Raw genomic sequence first — 15087 nt, 5'->3', positions numbered from 1 at the left:
TACATCTTGGATGCCCTGGGGGTAAGCAGATAAACATCAAATTTTCATTTTTGTGTGAACTGTCTCTTTAATGTGCACTTTTATTTTGTTCGATTTTTTTTTGGATTCTCTTTAATCTTGTATGAGGCTCGTCCTCAAGCGAAACAAGAATGTATAATGTTTAAAGGTAAAAAAAAATGTTGTATTTATAGTGTAGGTAACCAATCGAAGAATTTATGATGCCTTCTATGATGCAAAGTGGCACATTTACTCTCAAAGCCGTGATTCCCATTCACCTCCATTATAAGACTGACAGACTGCAACGGTTTGTGTTAAAAATCTTTGTTTGCGTTCTACTGAAGAAACAAAGTCACCTACATCTTGGATGCCCTGGGGGTAAGCAGATAAACATCAAATTTTCATTTTTGTGTGAACTGTCCCTTTAATGTGCACTTTTATTTTGTTCGATTTTTTTTGGGATTCTCTTTAATCGTGTATGAGGCTCGTCCTCAAGCTAAACAAGAATGTATAATGTTTAAAGGTAAAAAAAAATGTTGTATTTATAGTGTAGGTAACCAATCGAAGAATTTATGATGCCTTCTATGATGCAAAGTGGCACATTTTAATTCATGACCATGATGGTTTCATCCACAGTGGGTAGCTGTGCTTCAAACCGCAAGCTTTTAACCACCCATGTTGGTTTTATAGAGTAAATGGGAGATAAAATGTGTTTTTTGAAGAAGTGCCTCAAAGATCCAAAATTCACCATGCTCCAAACTGCTCTGAACTCCACGTTAGATTGGAGTTGGTTGCACCATCCAATGAGAAAGTGGGCTGCAGGTGTTATTATTATTATTTACATAACACAAACACACTGATGCATATGTTGAAACAAAACACTAAAGTTAGACACTGAATGATCACAAAGCCCAAATACATCAGACCGGCAGCAATATAACCAACCTAGGTTTATTGGAAAAACGTTCCTCTATCCATGTTTTTGTGCAAATTATGGTTATGGGGCAGATTACTAATTAATAAGGACTTTTTTTGCACAGTTCCTTGCACAATACTATGTTATGACCTCAAAACACTTTTATGGTGCATGATTTGTAACACATTTTTAAATTTGTACCACATAACCTACCGCATATGTATGGTTTTTCCCACATAGTAAACTTGCTCGGTAGCTCACCCGGTACAGCATTGCACAAGTCACAATAAAAGAGCTTAAAGACTTGTAGAAGCTAGCTAAAATCACTCACGTTTGCTTTAATTAGGTTTAGGGTCAGTACGTTATTTTCAAATGCAATAGAGCATTAACGTCACCGGAAATTTCATTTCCGAACCACCACATTACAAAAAAGCAACCAACATAAAATGCTGCCAGATTTACATTCATCTATCTCGGATAAAACGGAATGCACTTTTAGCATTTCACGTTGAAAGTGTCATGAAACATTCAAAAACAACATAATATAATTTTGCATAAATGTCGCCATAGGCACGTTTTTTCCAATGAGCCTGGGTTTATTATTACAGTAGAATTCAATACAACCGCACACTATATTACTAAAATGGCTGCTCCTCACTCTGATACGAGGGTTTTATGTTGTTGTACTCATGTGATCTGTCAATAACGTGCTGTTGAGACGTTGTGGAGAGCGAGAGAACACAAACAAGGGTTTGTACGTCATGTCGCTGGTGTTGTGTGGTGGAAAGATTGTGCAACAGTGATGTGACTGAATCTCAGATGACCTAAACGCATGGTGGAAGTCGCAGTCAGATGCTTAAATTTAACCCACTGCAAAACTTAATATCAAACACAGTTAGCGCAGAATGCTAATCTTGTATCATTCAGTGACAGGTTGTGTTCGGAATGGAGTTCTAGCCTACTACTGTACTTGTAGAATATACTGTATTCTGTCTACTATTTTTATTAATAGTAGGTGAAATGATTGTCAATATTCAATGATAAACACTTTTCAGACATTAGTAAGCTACACCGTCACGTTACATTGTGATGTTGCATATAAGCAACTAATAATGACTATTTTGTATTTTAAAATCAATTTTGTGTAAAAATGCTGTGAGTGTTTACAGTTAGACAAAATAGTAAGCCAAAAAAAAAAAAGAGTTGGAAATGGAAAGTCAAGTTGTGTGTATTGCATTATGGGATATGTTATTCTGCGCTGTGTGTGTCTTGGCAAATGTAGTAGGTCATCTGGGTATCCCATGCATACTGTGCACAGTATACATACTGCAGAGATCGTGAGAATAGCATGCTAATAGCTGTACACCCCTACACACAACTAAACCATGTCTATTTAAATTCCAGGCCACACAAAAAAGCTCTTAAAAATGAACTTCAAAATCCGTAATTTCCCTTTAAAGAGAAAAACAGCCAATCACAGGCTAGCTTGACTGATTAATCCCTCACAGTGATAAGGTATTGTGTTATTAAGCAACTAGATATGTTTTCTATCTTCCATTGCATTTAATCTCCAAGTTTTGGGTTTTTTATTCCCCCCTTTTCCTGAAGAGTGAAGACGACACTCTTAGATGTGAACACTTTGATGAAATCAGACCTGTATGAAGAATTCCTGCCATGTTAACAGGATTAATTAGCTGCTTTTGTGTCAGACAGTAGCGAGATTAGCAGACGGGCTAAGAACAAAGAACGGCCCGGGAGATAACAAGCGTGACGAACGTAACGATAACGAGGCAGAGAGCAAAGCCACCGTGTTTTCAGCTCTCTAATGAAAAGCTGGTACAAAAACAGGCACAAAATTTTGAAGAACTCCACTATTTATGAATGATTGTTTGTGTCAGCAACTTCAGGTGAATGCAAACTGTATAGTTTGACAGGGCCATTGCTAGTGCAGATTTTCCGGTTTTTAAGGTAAAGATGGTCCTACACAAAATTTGCTTGATTTTCATTCCTGTACACCAATGATTATTTTTACAAACTGTATGAAAAACAGGTACTATGGTATATTACAAAGGACCAAGTAATAAATCGTCTTCATCCGACCAACAACTTAATTTTCCACCAGCTTGAGCCAATGTACAGAACCCAATAGTGTCAAGATTTATGATTGTCCTTTGTTGGGGTTTTATTCATGTTTATATTTGAACTGGAATGAGTTTGGCATAATTGTAAATATCTGTAATTTAACCCTTAAAATTTTCACAGAAAAAAAGAAATAAATCTGTTTCTGCATCAATATAAGATATCTGAATCCAGTGTCCCAGCCGCTAGTCTCAAACTTAGACCCCAAGACTGCAATAAAATACAAGTTCCTGTCCCTGAAAACATTTTAAGCAAGACATTTCCATTATTTATCAACTTGCCAAATACAAAAGCTGTCGCAAGCTGTTTTCTGCTTTTCTTTCTCTTTTGGTTCTTTCCTTCCGTTGAGTCCAGAGCAAGGGGACGCTCTTATCAACGTGCTACAGGGGAATACTTTTATATTTGAAGTGTTTGTTTTATAAATGATTGTAAATGAAAGCTCTAGTAGAGTTTCTGTGGGCTGAGGGTGGGAGAGAGAGATGTGAACATGTCTTTGGTTTTATGAAGTTAAGTCTTAAGCATCTTAGATAACAACTGTAAATCAGTAAATGTTCATTGTACTGACTTCACATTTCCTGTCTCATGATTTCTGGGTGTGGAGAAAAAAGAAAAGAAAAGAAAAACACTGGTCTGTGAGAGAGCACTGTCTTTATTGCACAATGCATATTTATCAATCATATGTTATAAGAAGTATTTAAAGGAATAGTTCACCCAAAAGTGAAAAGGCCATCCAAGTTTGTTTCTTCATCTCAACAGATTTGGAGAAGTTTAGCATTACATCACTTGCTCACAGTTCTCTTCAGTGAATGGGTGCCGTCAGAATGAGTGTTTAAACTTGTGGATTATTGTGATGTTTTTATCAGAAGTTTGGACTCTCGTTCTGACGGCACCCATTCACTGCAGAGGATCCACTGATGAGCAATAGACCTATGGCTAAATATCTCCAAATCTGTTCTGATGAAGAAACAAATTGATCTACATCTTGGATGGCCTGCTCTGAGGACGAGTACATTTTCAGCAAATCTATTCCTTTCCAGGTCTTCTGTTTACAGTAATCAAAACATTAAAGTAATACTTTGCAAGCTCATAAAGGCAAACACAAGTATCTAAAATAATTTCCTCATCATCACCAAATAATATCTTCATGCATCTCTGATAAACATTGTGCGAGATGACCATCACATTGCATTTGGGTGAACCTGAAAAAAACAAAACCCGTTTTTAACAATAGTGAGCAACACAAACACACACACACAATCCAACATGCAATAACTAAAGAGAAATCAGTGTTCGTTCCAGTAATACGTGGTTTGTAAACCCAAACACAAGGGTGCTACAGCAAGACCGTTTCTCTCTTGCACAATGAGCAGTTTTGGAAACAAAATAAGATTTTTGAGTCATGATAAGTTATTGATCCCTCACTGTCGCTCAAAAAAACAATTTGGGAATAATGCATGTTGATGTAAGTTTTGGACTGTAGAGATGCTGTTTACAATGTAGCTGATCCCCTGATATCACTCAAAAAGCATTTATCTGGAAACGCTTCAATAATTTATGCTTCTCATATCAGATTTCCTCTTGGTATCCAACAATTCTTAACATGCATTTGCTAAAACATCACTGTTAGAATTCATGCACTTTTTCTAGGATTGAAGATTTTTCACTGGCTTTTTTTTGTAGTATTTTATAGTAGCAGATACAGCAAAGTGAATAACTCCATTTATAGTAATTTACTTATGTGTTATCCACCGAGGAATAGTTTGTTGTAGTAAGCCGTCGGCTAACGAGCACACATAAACTGCGAGGCCACCAGGTCTCAAATTTGACTTTCCAATGACCGACAGATCCTTCCTCCTCCCCAAACGCCACTCATTTCAAGGCGCATTCATTTGTTTGTGTTCCCTTTCCCTTCAGTACTTCTTCCTTTCCTCTCTAATCCCTTTTCCAACCCAGACGGCTTGATGCTTCCCAGCAGCAAACCTCAAAACCATTCTGCGAATCTACGCGTGCCAACCCACCCCTGATTCCCTCCATCAAGATTTCCATCTCTTCACCAGTCTTGCCCTCGGCTCGTATCGACGCTTCGGAAACTCGCTCTCTATATCTGCCTGTTTCTCTATCCGTCTTTCCCTAGACAAGAGCGTTCATTGTGTCTCTCTCATGGGGCCGCCCGCCTGTGTTCTGCTGTGCTCCGCAGTCTGGCCAATGTACACACGGCGGGCAGAGAGCGGGCAGCGGCGCACGCCAGCCCTGCGCTCACAACAAAGTGCTGCCTTGTTCTGCGAGGTTCGGTGCTGCCCACCACACCGAAGGAGCGCTGCTCTCAGACCTCGCAAGAATCTGGTGACTTTTTGACCCGTTTTGATGAATAACTGTCCTTCTTAGACTTTCTCTTCCTCCTCTCTTTAAGTACACTCACAGTCGCCGTGTTTCAACATAGTGTTTCCTCTTTCTGAGAAGTGCTCCAAAGTTCACGGGCAGAAAGATTCATAAACAGCCTTTTTGGAGAGTTGGCATTGGGTAAAGATGACAGCAAGGGGAAAATGACACCTATAAAAGCCTGTAGCACTGGTATATGAATTTACAGGATATATAACAGTTCCATTGAGTTTTTTAATTCAACATCAAGATTTTAGCTTTAAAAGTATATGAATCTGCAATCAAGTTCAATTTGTTTTCATAGGTTAAGTATTATATGCATTAATCACGAACTGACAAAAAATATATATTTTTGTACAATTATTAATGTAGGTTCAAGTTAACGTCTGCATATATTTTAACATTTCAAATTAACAGTAGTTAAAATTAGTTAACATGAACTAACAATGAACAAACAATAATTCTACAGCATTTATTAGTCTTAATGTTAATTTCGACATTTACTAATAAAATGTAAAACTAAAAGTTGTATTTTTTTAAACATGCTTAATGCACTTTGAACTAACATGAACAAACAATGAACTATTGCATTTCTAGATTATTGAATGTTGGAAAAAATATTGCTCACTGTAAGTTCATGTTAGTTAATACATTAACCAATGTTAACAAATAAGACCTTACTGTGTAACAAAATTAACATTAGTTTATGTATTACGAATAAACGTGAATTAACAATGAACATTAAACTCTTTTAACTTCAATTTGTGAATTTCTAAAATAGCATTAAACTAGATTATACTGTAAGTGGATCTGCAAAGTGTCAAAAACTATTTTTTGTACTTTATCTTTATATAAATAACTTGTATAAAAAGATTAAAAGTACATACATTCCATGTAGTCTCTCAATTAATAAGAACTAAAAATCGTGTAATTATATAAGAAAAAAATGCATTTTAAATCATGTTACATTGTAAGATGTCAACTTTGCCCGATTTAGATCAACTTTCCAAAAGTAATTCTATTTAAACAACCCAAATAACAAAACTCATCATTCTCAAAATGCAGACTGATTTTTAAATTGCTTGCCATAAAGTAGCAGGGTATTTCCATCCGAAACAATCACTGTACTACCTCATTACTGTTTAAGTCCCAGAATTCAATGTTATGTGTTGTGTAATACTTTGCATACTTCATACTACAAAACAACAAAAACAGCTGCTAAACGTTGCTATGCTCATCAATCAAAATAAAGAAACAAGTGTTCATAAAGCATCAAATAAATATAAATCCCATCTGAACTGGATCCTCTGCTCTACATCTGCAGCGATGACATCACATCCAGAAGTGAGTTACATAAGCGTGGCTGTGATATCCATCTCGCAGCGCTCCACCAGCACCCAAGGCGCAAACACTCAAATACATTTCCTTTAGGGAAAATAAAATGTCTTTCTCCAGCAAATGACTAATTTTATTTTGGCCGTTTGAAAGAGGTGATAGAATGCATGATTCTATCCACCAACACTTCATCTTACAGCCTAGTGAAGCGGTTTTGCCAAGGGGTTCATGAGAGTGAGCGCATGTATGTTCTGGCTTTACCTAAAGAGTCAGCTAAACATCTCTAGTGCCAAAGCTGATCTCAGTCTTCTACTCTCTGCTGTTCCAGAACATGCATCTTACTCTACAGTGAGAGCAGATCACACCCCCTGCATCCTCACTTGAGTTGCTGTTCTGCAAAACACCTGAATTCGGAGACTTTTTAATGGGCTTCTGAGAAATGAGAACTTGAGGGAAGAAGAAAAAAAGAACTTTTGTAATACAAGTGTAATTTTATTCACAACGATTTCTAATTGGATTATTTGCTCAAACTTAGCTGGCCATTCAGCTGCCAAAAGCAATACCAAACTGAGGAATGTTGGGATATTGTAGATGTTATGCATTGGATATTTCGTGGCAGTCGTGCAATGTGACATTTTGGGTTGTTGAAGCATTACATGCTATTGATATTGTTGTCATCTTTGGTTCTGCATTGTGAAATCAATCAACTTTGTGGATTTTTTGACCTATTTATATGAAATGTTCACTCACCCTGCAGGAAATGGCATCAGACACATTGGGCAGCACTCCAGTCCTGATCCAGATGCTGCTCCAGATCCTTCTGTTCCGGATGTTGTTCCCAGTCCTGATCCAGATGCTGTTCCAGATCCTTCTGTTCCGGATGTTGTTCCCAGTTCTGATCCAGATGCTGCTCCAGATCCTTCTGCTCCTGATTTTGTTCCCAGTCCTGAACCAGTTGCTGTTCCGGATCCTTCTGCTATTAATTTTGTTCCCAGTCCTGATCCAGATGCTGCTCCAGATTCTTCTGTCCCTGATTTTTTCCCCAAATTCAATCCAGATGTTGTTCCCTGCCCCAATCCAGGTCCACTTTCTCTTGAATTTGTTCCCAGCCCTGACTCAAATCCTCCTAGCCCTGATTTTGCTCTCTGCCCTGATCCAGATCCACTTGCTCCGTGTTTTGTTCCCATGCTTGAAACTGCTTCAGATATTGTTCTTAGCCGTGATCCAGATCCTCCTGCACCTGTTTTTACCCCCTTCCCTGGTCCAGATTCTGCATCCAATCCCACTCCATATTTTGCTCCCAGCACCAATCCAGAGCCTCTTACTCCTGATTTTGCTCGCTGACCTGCTCCAGATTTTGCTTTCTGCCCTGATCCAGATCCACCTGTTCCTTGTTTTGTTCCCATGCCTGATACCCATCCTTCTGCTTCAGATATTGTTCTTAACCATGATTCAGATCCTCCTGCACCTGTTTTTACCCCCTTCCCTGCTCCAGATTCTGCATCCAATCCCACTCCAGATTTTGCTCCCAGCACCAATCCAGATCCTCTTACTCCTGATTTTGCTCGCTGACCTGCTCCAGATTTTGCTTTCTGCCCTGATCCAGATCCACCTGTTCCTTGATTTGTTCCCATGCCTGATACCAATCCTTCTGCTTCAGATATTGTTCTTAACCATGATCCAGATCCTCCTGCACCTGCTTTTGCCCCCTTCCCTGCTCCAGATTCCACATCCAATCCTGCTCCAGATCCTCTTGTGACTTCATGCGTTTCTGAGACTTTCCCCACTTGGTCAAATTTGTCACTCTGTTCGTCTGACAATTCATGACCCTCAACGCAATTGACTTTGTCTTCTAGGTGGCGCTGCTGAACAGTTTGTACGTCACATACTGACACACTCTCCTGATCAGGTGAAGATGCATGATTCTCTTGATCAGCGATGGCTGGTGGACTACATTCTCCCATGTTCTCTGCTGCTGGAGGTTGTGAAGGGTTCTTGACCTCATTCACTGGTTGTGGGTTGTTGAGGAAAGACGGAGCGGGCAAATCCGGAGGGGGATTAACATCTTCATCTGCACTGCACCACCTCCAATCACTTACTTTTTGTACAGGAGTTTTCTGAAGAAATCGAGATTAATCACACTGTATTACACAAATTATCACGCTAAATTAAATTAGATGCTTCCTTTAGCAACATAATATACACATTTTACACAAAATGTGCTGTTTGGATACCAGCTTTGTTAGTGGTTCTGAAGAACAGCCAAATAAAAGTATGAAGTCATGACAGCAAACACATCTAAACCCAAACTGACATGTGACAGAGAGACAGTGGAAAAACAACTTATGCCAGAAAACCATTATATTTGCATATTTTTCAACAAAAAAACAAAACAAAGAGACATTCATGTTTTGTTTTTTAACATTGTATACATTTTTAAAGATAAGGAAATTGTTTATTTGGCAACAAATTATTATTTAAAGGGAACAAATTATTACATAGAATTACTAAAGAAATACTATTAAAAAGGTCAATGACAGGAGGTGCTTATTTACCTTCAGAAAATGTTGATTGTCACCATCAGGAGATTAAACTACATATTATATATTTATATGGAAAAACTGAATATAAAATATAATTTTTGTAAACCTGATACCAAAATGTCCAATTTAAAACTAAATAATTTCTAGTAAATATTTGTTTTCCATAAAATATAATTTAAAATGTATTTTATGTCCATAAAATTTAATTAAATACAATCAACAGACTTAATTAAATATTTTAAAATAAAATTCTGATATTGCTTTATGATTTTAACGGTTTGGGATTTGTACCTCAAATGTAATTTGTTGTGTTTTTAAGTAATGAGACACCAAAGTGGACCCATTTCATGGAAAATGTCATTTATTAAATAAACATGTTGCCCAGGACAACACACCACAGCCTTGTTGCCAATTCTGGAAAGGACAATTCAGTACTGTCCATCCTCTCATCTCCATGGAAAATAACATCGAGCCTACTTTTCCCATGTACAGAGGAAAATCTGAGATTCAAGGTCTCAGAGTTAGAGGGTGGGTCCTGCTTTTAAAGACAGTGATATATTATTGGTAACTCGTAAGTGACATTTTGGTGAAGGGAATGAAGTGTTTAGGAAGTGACGGTATAAGGTCATCTCTAGACTTACAGTGTCGATTTGCATCCAACATCCATTTCAGGACAAAATGCAGGAATTATTCATACTATATGAAATAGGGTCATGCATGAGACTCAATAAATACTACAATGTATATTAAATACGGCATGTTGAACCTCCTAACTACTCCAAACAGATCTACAAACACAGAGCCCCTCCTTCTTCCATGATAACCATTGATGATAAGCTGATCTATTACCGTGGGTGAAGGTGGGGGGAGCTGTGGAATACATTCTTCCTGATCAGACTGCAGGGCTGGGCAAAAAGCTCTCAAGGTAAGAGCCCAGAGTCTCTCCACATCACTTAATTCAGAACTCTCCCACCATCTCACCCTGCAGGATTCAACAGAAAATAATATTACGTCAAAATATCGTTACAATATGGTACAGAAATGTATATTATATTATATTACAGTATGAAGAGAGCTTCATTCGTTGAGTATTAACTGCCGTGACATTAGACTTCGTACCTGCCTGTAGATGTTTTGCTGCAGCTGCTGTCCTGTTCTGCACTCAGACTGCCATTTGACTTTTTGATCGTCGTCTGCTGCTCACATCTACTCTCCTCAATCGCTGATTTCTTCCTCTTTAGTTTAGACATCGCAGTCATTCGGTTGTAAACACACTGCATCTCCATCAAACGCACATGGCTTATCCAAACAATGAAAACTACGCGGGAGTTTCTTTGAACTACTTCCGTGTTTGGTCACAAAAGTTTTTTTTGCGTTAAAGCTGCGCACTGATTGCGCAGTTCGCATGAAATTTCGTTGCTGAAATGTACGACATGGAGTTTGCATTGTTTATTTGTTTTTAAAATAAAAGATGTACGTTAAGGGCTTACTAATGTGCTTAAGGAAATGCTTATGCTTTATTAATTCATTTATTCAGTTCAACATCATTGTTATTAGGCGGCTACTTTATTGGTGTAGCCTAATGTTTTCAAAGCATCCATACACATAGCCTACATGCAGACAGTGCATTCATCGTCTTCTTCTCTAAAATGTATACCTGAATGCAGTGTTGGTGTGCAAATGTAAAAATGCAAATAATTATTAGTATTGTGTGTGTGTGTGTGTGTGTGTGTTGTTGTTGCTTAAACAATATTATATGTAAAGTAGTCATGTCAACAAAATGATAAAAATGATCTAGTGAGAAGGTTGCACATAATCAACAGTTAGACTAACTTCCATTTTTTGTTGTTAATTGTTTGCTCTAGGAATCTTCTCTCTTTGAGAATAAAATAATCTATCCTGGTTGACAAATTTATCAGATTCAAATTGATAGTATTGGGATGATATTGGGATCTTAAGGATAAAAAATAGCCTACACAAGCACTATAACTGGAAATAACCGTTCGGTGATTATGTAGGGATGGAAGAAACCCACGAATGCATACTCTCAACGTCACTGCATTATGAAGGAACATATGGAGGGGGAAAAAAACTAAGAGGTGGTTTCTGGTGGCCACCACCGAAATAAATGATCCATACGAGGTGCCTCTGCCTCTGAACTCTGGAGAGGCTGAGGCAAGGTTTGGAACCGTTTCTCTCCTCTGGATGAGAATTCCAGAAGGTTCTAATGCTGACACTGATGGTTCCATAGCCACACAGTAAGAGAGTACAATAGCAGATGAGTTTTGAGTAAGTCTGTTCAGGGATGGAGCCGGGGAGACGGCATCCAGGAAAGAGCGCTTATGTCATTAGGACTTGTGTGAGGCAATGTTGTGAGCCGTCGCCATGGTTGCCTGATGAATGATCAAAACTATAAAAATAGCTGGCGCTGCCCAAGTCCTTCCAAAAGCAAGCTTTCTCAATGCACTGTGGAAGAAGTGTGAGGTGGCAAAGGGAAAAAAGGAAAGAGAGAGATGAGATTAAAGAATGGCTAATGTGCTGGAGAAGATGTTTAATTCGGTCTAGCTTTTTTGACAAATCCACGGTGTTGGAAAACTGAAATTCCCTGAATGTCACATGAGATCCCCTGAAAATCAAATTTAGGAATTCTCAGAGGTCTCTTTTTCAATATCTTTTAGTTATGATATGTCAGTGTTTTTTTTTTTGTTGACGTGATTAACTAAATTATGCCATGCAACGTGTCTGTATCAATTGCCATTTGTGAGAATTATGTCCATTTGCTTACATGAATACATTAATGTGTATTGCTGTGGGGCTATTTGCACACCGTTTATCACTACTGTGAAATTATTATATTGATCTGAATAGAGCTGCAGTGATTGTTTTTTGTAGATCAACCTGGAAGTTCCCTGACCAAAACCCAATATGATTTTTTTCCTTTGGCTTTTGGATGATGCAGAAAATAAGCTCTGTGACCAAAAAAGATTTGATTCATACATGCTTTGTTCATTATGAAAATCTTCAGAAACATCACCACCATTAAGCTTTCAATAACACTGTCAGTCTTTATTTAAAAAAAAAAGTCAGAATATTTAGAATAGTTTTCAAGAGTGTGATTATAAACACAATGAGGCGGTGAAAGCAGACTAGTGAGTAGATGAATTTGTTTGGCATGCTGAATTTTAATTTTAATTTATGCATTTGTTAGCAACCGTCTTTTTCATGAAGAGTAAAAGCTATTTAAAAAAACACAAGGAGGAATTACTGATTTATTTTATGTCATAGACTAAAATGTGAAAATATCTTGAGCTTGTGTTCACCACAGACGTTATTTCATGCATTTAACCAAGAACCTTTTCAAAAAACCCATTGACTTTTTGATGGTGGAATTGGAAATGTTAAAATACCAACTCATTTCCAGATTTTGGCCTATAAAACTATATCATCCCTGCAGCGCTTCCAAGTTTAAATGAACAGAATTGTTTTGTAGAGTGTACAATAACAGAATTTTCATTTTTGGGTGAAATTTAAAAGGGAAGTGTATTTTTTTTTTTTTTGCATCACTAGTGCCTCCAAACGGAATTTCACAATTAATAACAGGTTTCCTGAACACTTTCCTTTTCTGCCACAGACATACGATTGTTTCTTTAATAGACAAAAACTCCATAACAGTTTTGGAAGTTGTAATGACATGATCTATGACCTTTATACAGTGGATGCCATTGTAAAGACTGTAAGTCTATCCCTCACAGCCTCATTTTCATCCACGCTATATGCAATCTAACCTGACTAAGTCTATTGGTTCGCTAAATCAATAGCTCAGCCGTTATTTGTGCCATGTTGCTGTGGCAGACGGCTCAAAATAGCGATGAGATGTCTGCATCATTGTTTTGAATTATTTGTTTCAATTAATCATCTCAAATAGCAGATTCATTGGTTCTTTTTACGTCATCACATATGGAGACATGATTACGTATTTTTTCACACCACCAAACTCTGCATTGGTAGCGTTAGCAATTTTAGCAATGTTTTGACAGCACCACAAAGCCACATAATTTGCTTGCCTGAAGTTGCATATTAAGCTGAGTTAGTAGGAAGTATTATCTAACTTTTACAAAAACTAATACAAAAAGACATCACCTAAGACACTGTTCACAAAATGAGTCTGACAGAGATCTTCTCAGCCAGTATCTGTTACCAAACCTCTGCCCTGCCAAGCTGCCAGTATGTAACCGGAGGAGTTGCGTCTCCGGCTCCGGGGAGAGATGTGGGCATGGCCTCTCACCAGAATGATTAAGCCGCAGGTCTGCCCTTTCTCAAAAAGGTCACGGCTCTGATGGGTTTGACTTGATTCATACATGCTTTGTTCATTATGAAAATCTTCAGAAACATCACCACCATTAAGCTTTCAATAACACTGTCAGTCTTTATTTAAAAAAAAAAGTCAGAATATTTAGAATAGTTTTCAAGAGTGTGATTATAAACACAATGAGGCGGTGAAAGCAGACTAGTGAGTAGATGAATTTGTTTGGCATGCTGAATTTTAATTTTAATTTATGCATTTGTTAGCAACCGTCTTTTTCATGAAGAGTAAAAGCTATTTAAAAAAACACAAGGAGGAATTACTGATTTATTTTATGTCATAGACTAAAATGTGAAAATATCTTGAGCTTGTGTTCACCACAGACGTTATTTCATGCATTTAACCAAGAACCTTTTCAAAAAACCCATTGACTTTTTGATGGTGGAATTGGAAATGTTAAAATACCAACTCATTTCCAGATTTTGGCCTATAAAACTATATCATCCCTGCAGCGCTTCCAAGTTTAAATGAACAGAATTGTTTTGTAGAGTGTACAATAACAGAATTTTCATTTTTGGGTGAAATTTAAAAGGGAAGTGTATTTTTTTTTTTTTGCATCACTAGTGCCTCCAAACAGAATTTCACAATTAATAACAGGTTTCCTGAACACTTTCCTTTTCTGCCACAGACATACGATTGTTTCTTTAATAGACAAAAACTCCATAACAGTTTTGGAAGTTGTAATGACATGATCTATGACCTTTATACAGTGGATGCCATTGTAAAGACTGTAAGTCTATCCCTCACAGCCTCATTTTCATCCACGCTATATGCAATCTAACCTGACTAAGTCTATTGGTTCGCTAAATCAATAGCTCAGCCGTTATTTGTGCCATGTTGCTGTGGCAGACGGCTCAAAATAGCGATGAGATGTCTGCATCATTGTTTTGAATTATTTGTTTCAATTAATCATCTCAAATAGCAGATTCATTGGTTCTTTTTACGTCATCACATATGGAGACATGATTACGTATTTTTTCACACCACCAAACTCTGCATTGGTAGCGTTAGCAATTTTAGCAATGTTTTGACAGCACCACAAAGCCACATAATTTGCTTGCCTGAAGTTGCATATTAAGCTGAGTTAGTAGGAAGTATTATCTAACTTTTACAAAAACTAATACAAAAAGACATCACCTAAGACACTGTTCACAAAATGAGTCTGACAGAGATCTTCTCAGCCAGTATCTGTTACCAAACCTCTGCCCTGCCAAGCTGCCAGTATGTAACCGGAGGAGTTGCGTCTCCGGCTCCGGGGAGAGATGTGGGCATGGCCTCTCACCAGAATGATTAAGCCGCAGGTCTGCCCTTTCTCAAAAAGGTCACGGCTCTGATGGGTTTGACTTGTCAGACAGCTGGCACAGGTTGCACTGGCAGTGCTGAGAAAGAGAGACTTATGCCCACCACTAATCTGT

At 37.8% G+C, this 15087-nt stretch overlaps 1 protein-coding gene across 1 annotated transcript; it reads right to left on the bottom strand.

Annotated features, from left to right (window-relative positions):
- Positions 1–4016: 4016 nt before the first annotated feature.
- On the bottom strand, positions 4017–10698 carry LOC107710918 (fibroin heavy chain-like). The gene is made up of 4 exons (XM_016515795.1): positions 10429–10698; positions 10159–10291; positions 7517–8883; positions 4017–4251 (listed from the first exon to the last, which is right to left on the bottom strand). The coding sequence occupies exons 1-4, from the start codon at positions 10593–10595 to the stop codon at positions 4179–4181; spliced, it is 1740 nt and encodes a 579-aa protein (XP_016371281.1). The 5' UTR covers positions 10596–10698; the 3' UTR covers positions 4017–4178.
- Between the last annotated feature and the right edge of the window lie 4389 nt (positions 10699–15087).

Source organism: Sinocyclocheilus rhinocerous, unplaced genomic scaffold (genome assembly GCF_001515625.1).
Source record: "Sinocyclocheilus rhinocerous isolate Xijiao unplaced genomic scaffold, SAMN03320098_v1.1 scaffold327, whole genome shotgun sequence".
In the NCBI taxonomy this organism is placed as follows: Eukaryota; Metazoa; Chordata; class Actinopteri; order Cypriniformes; family Cyprinidae; genus Sinocyclocheilus; species Sinocyclocheilus rhinocerous.
The sequence above is the reverse complement of the archived record's forward strand: the minus strand, read 5'-3'. Positions and strand labels throughout refer to the sequence as shown.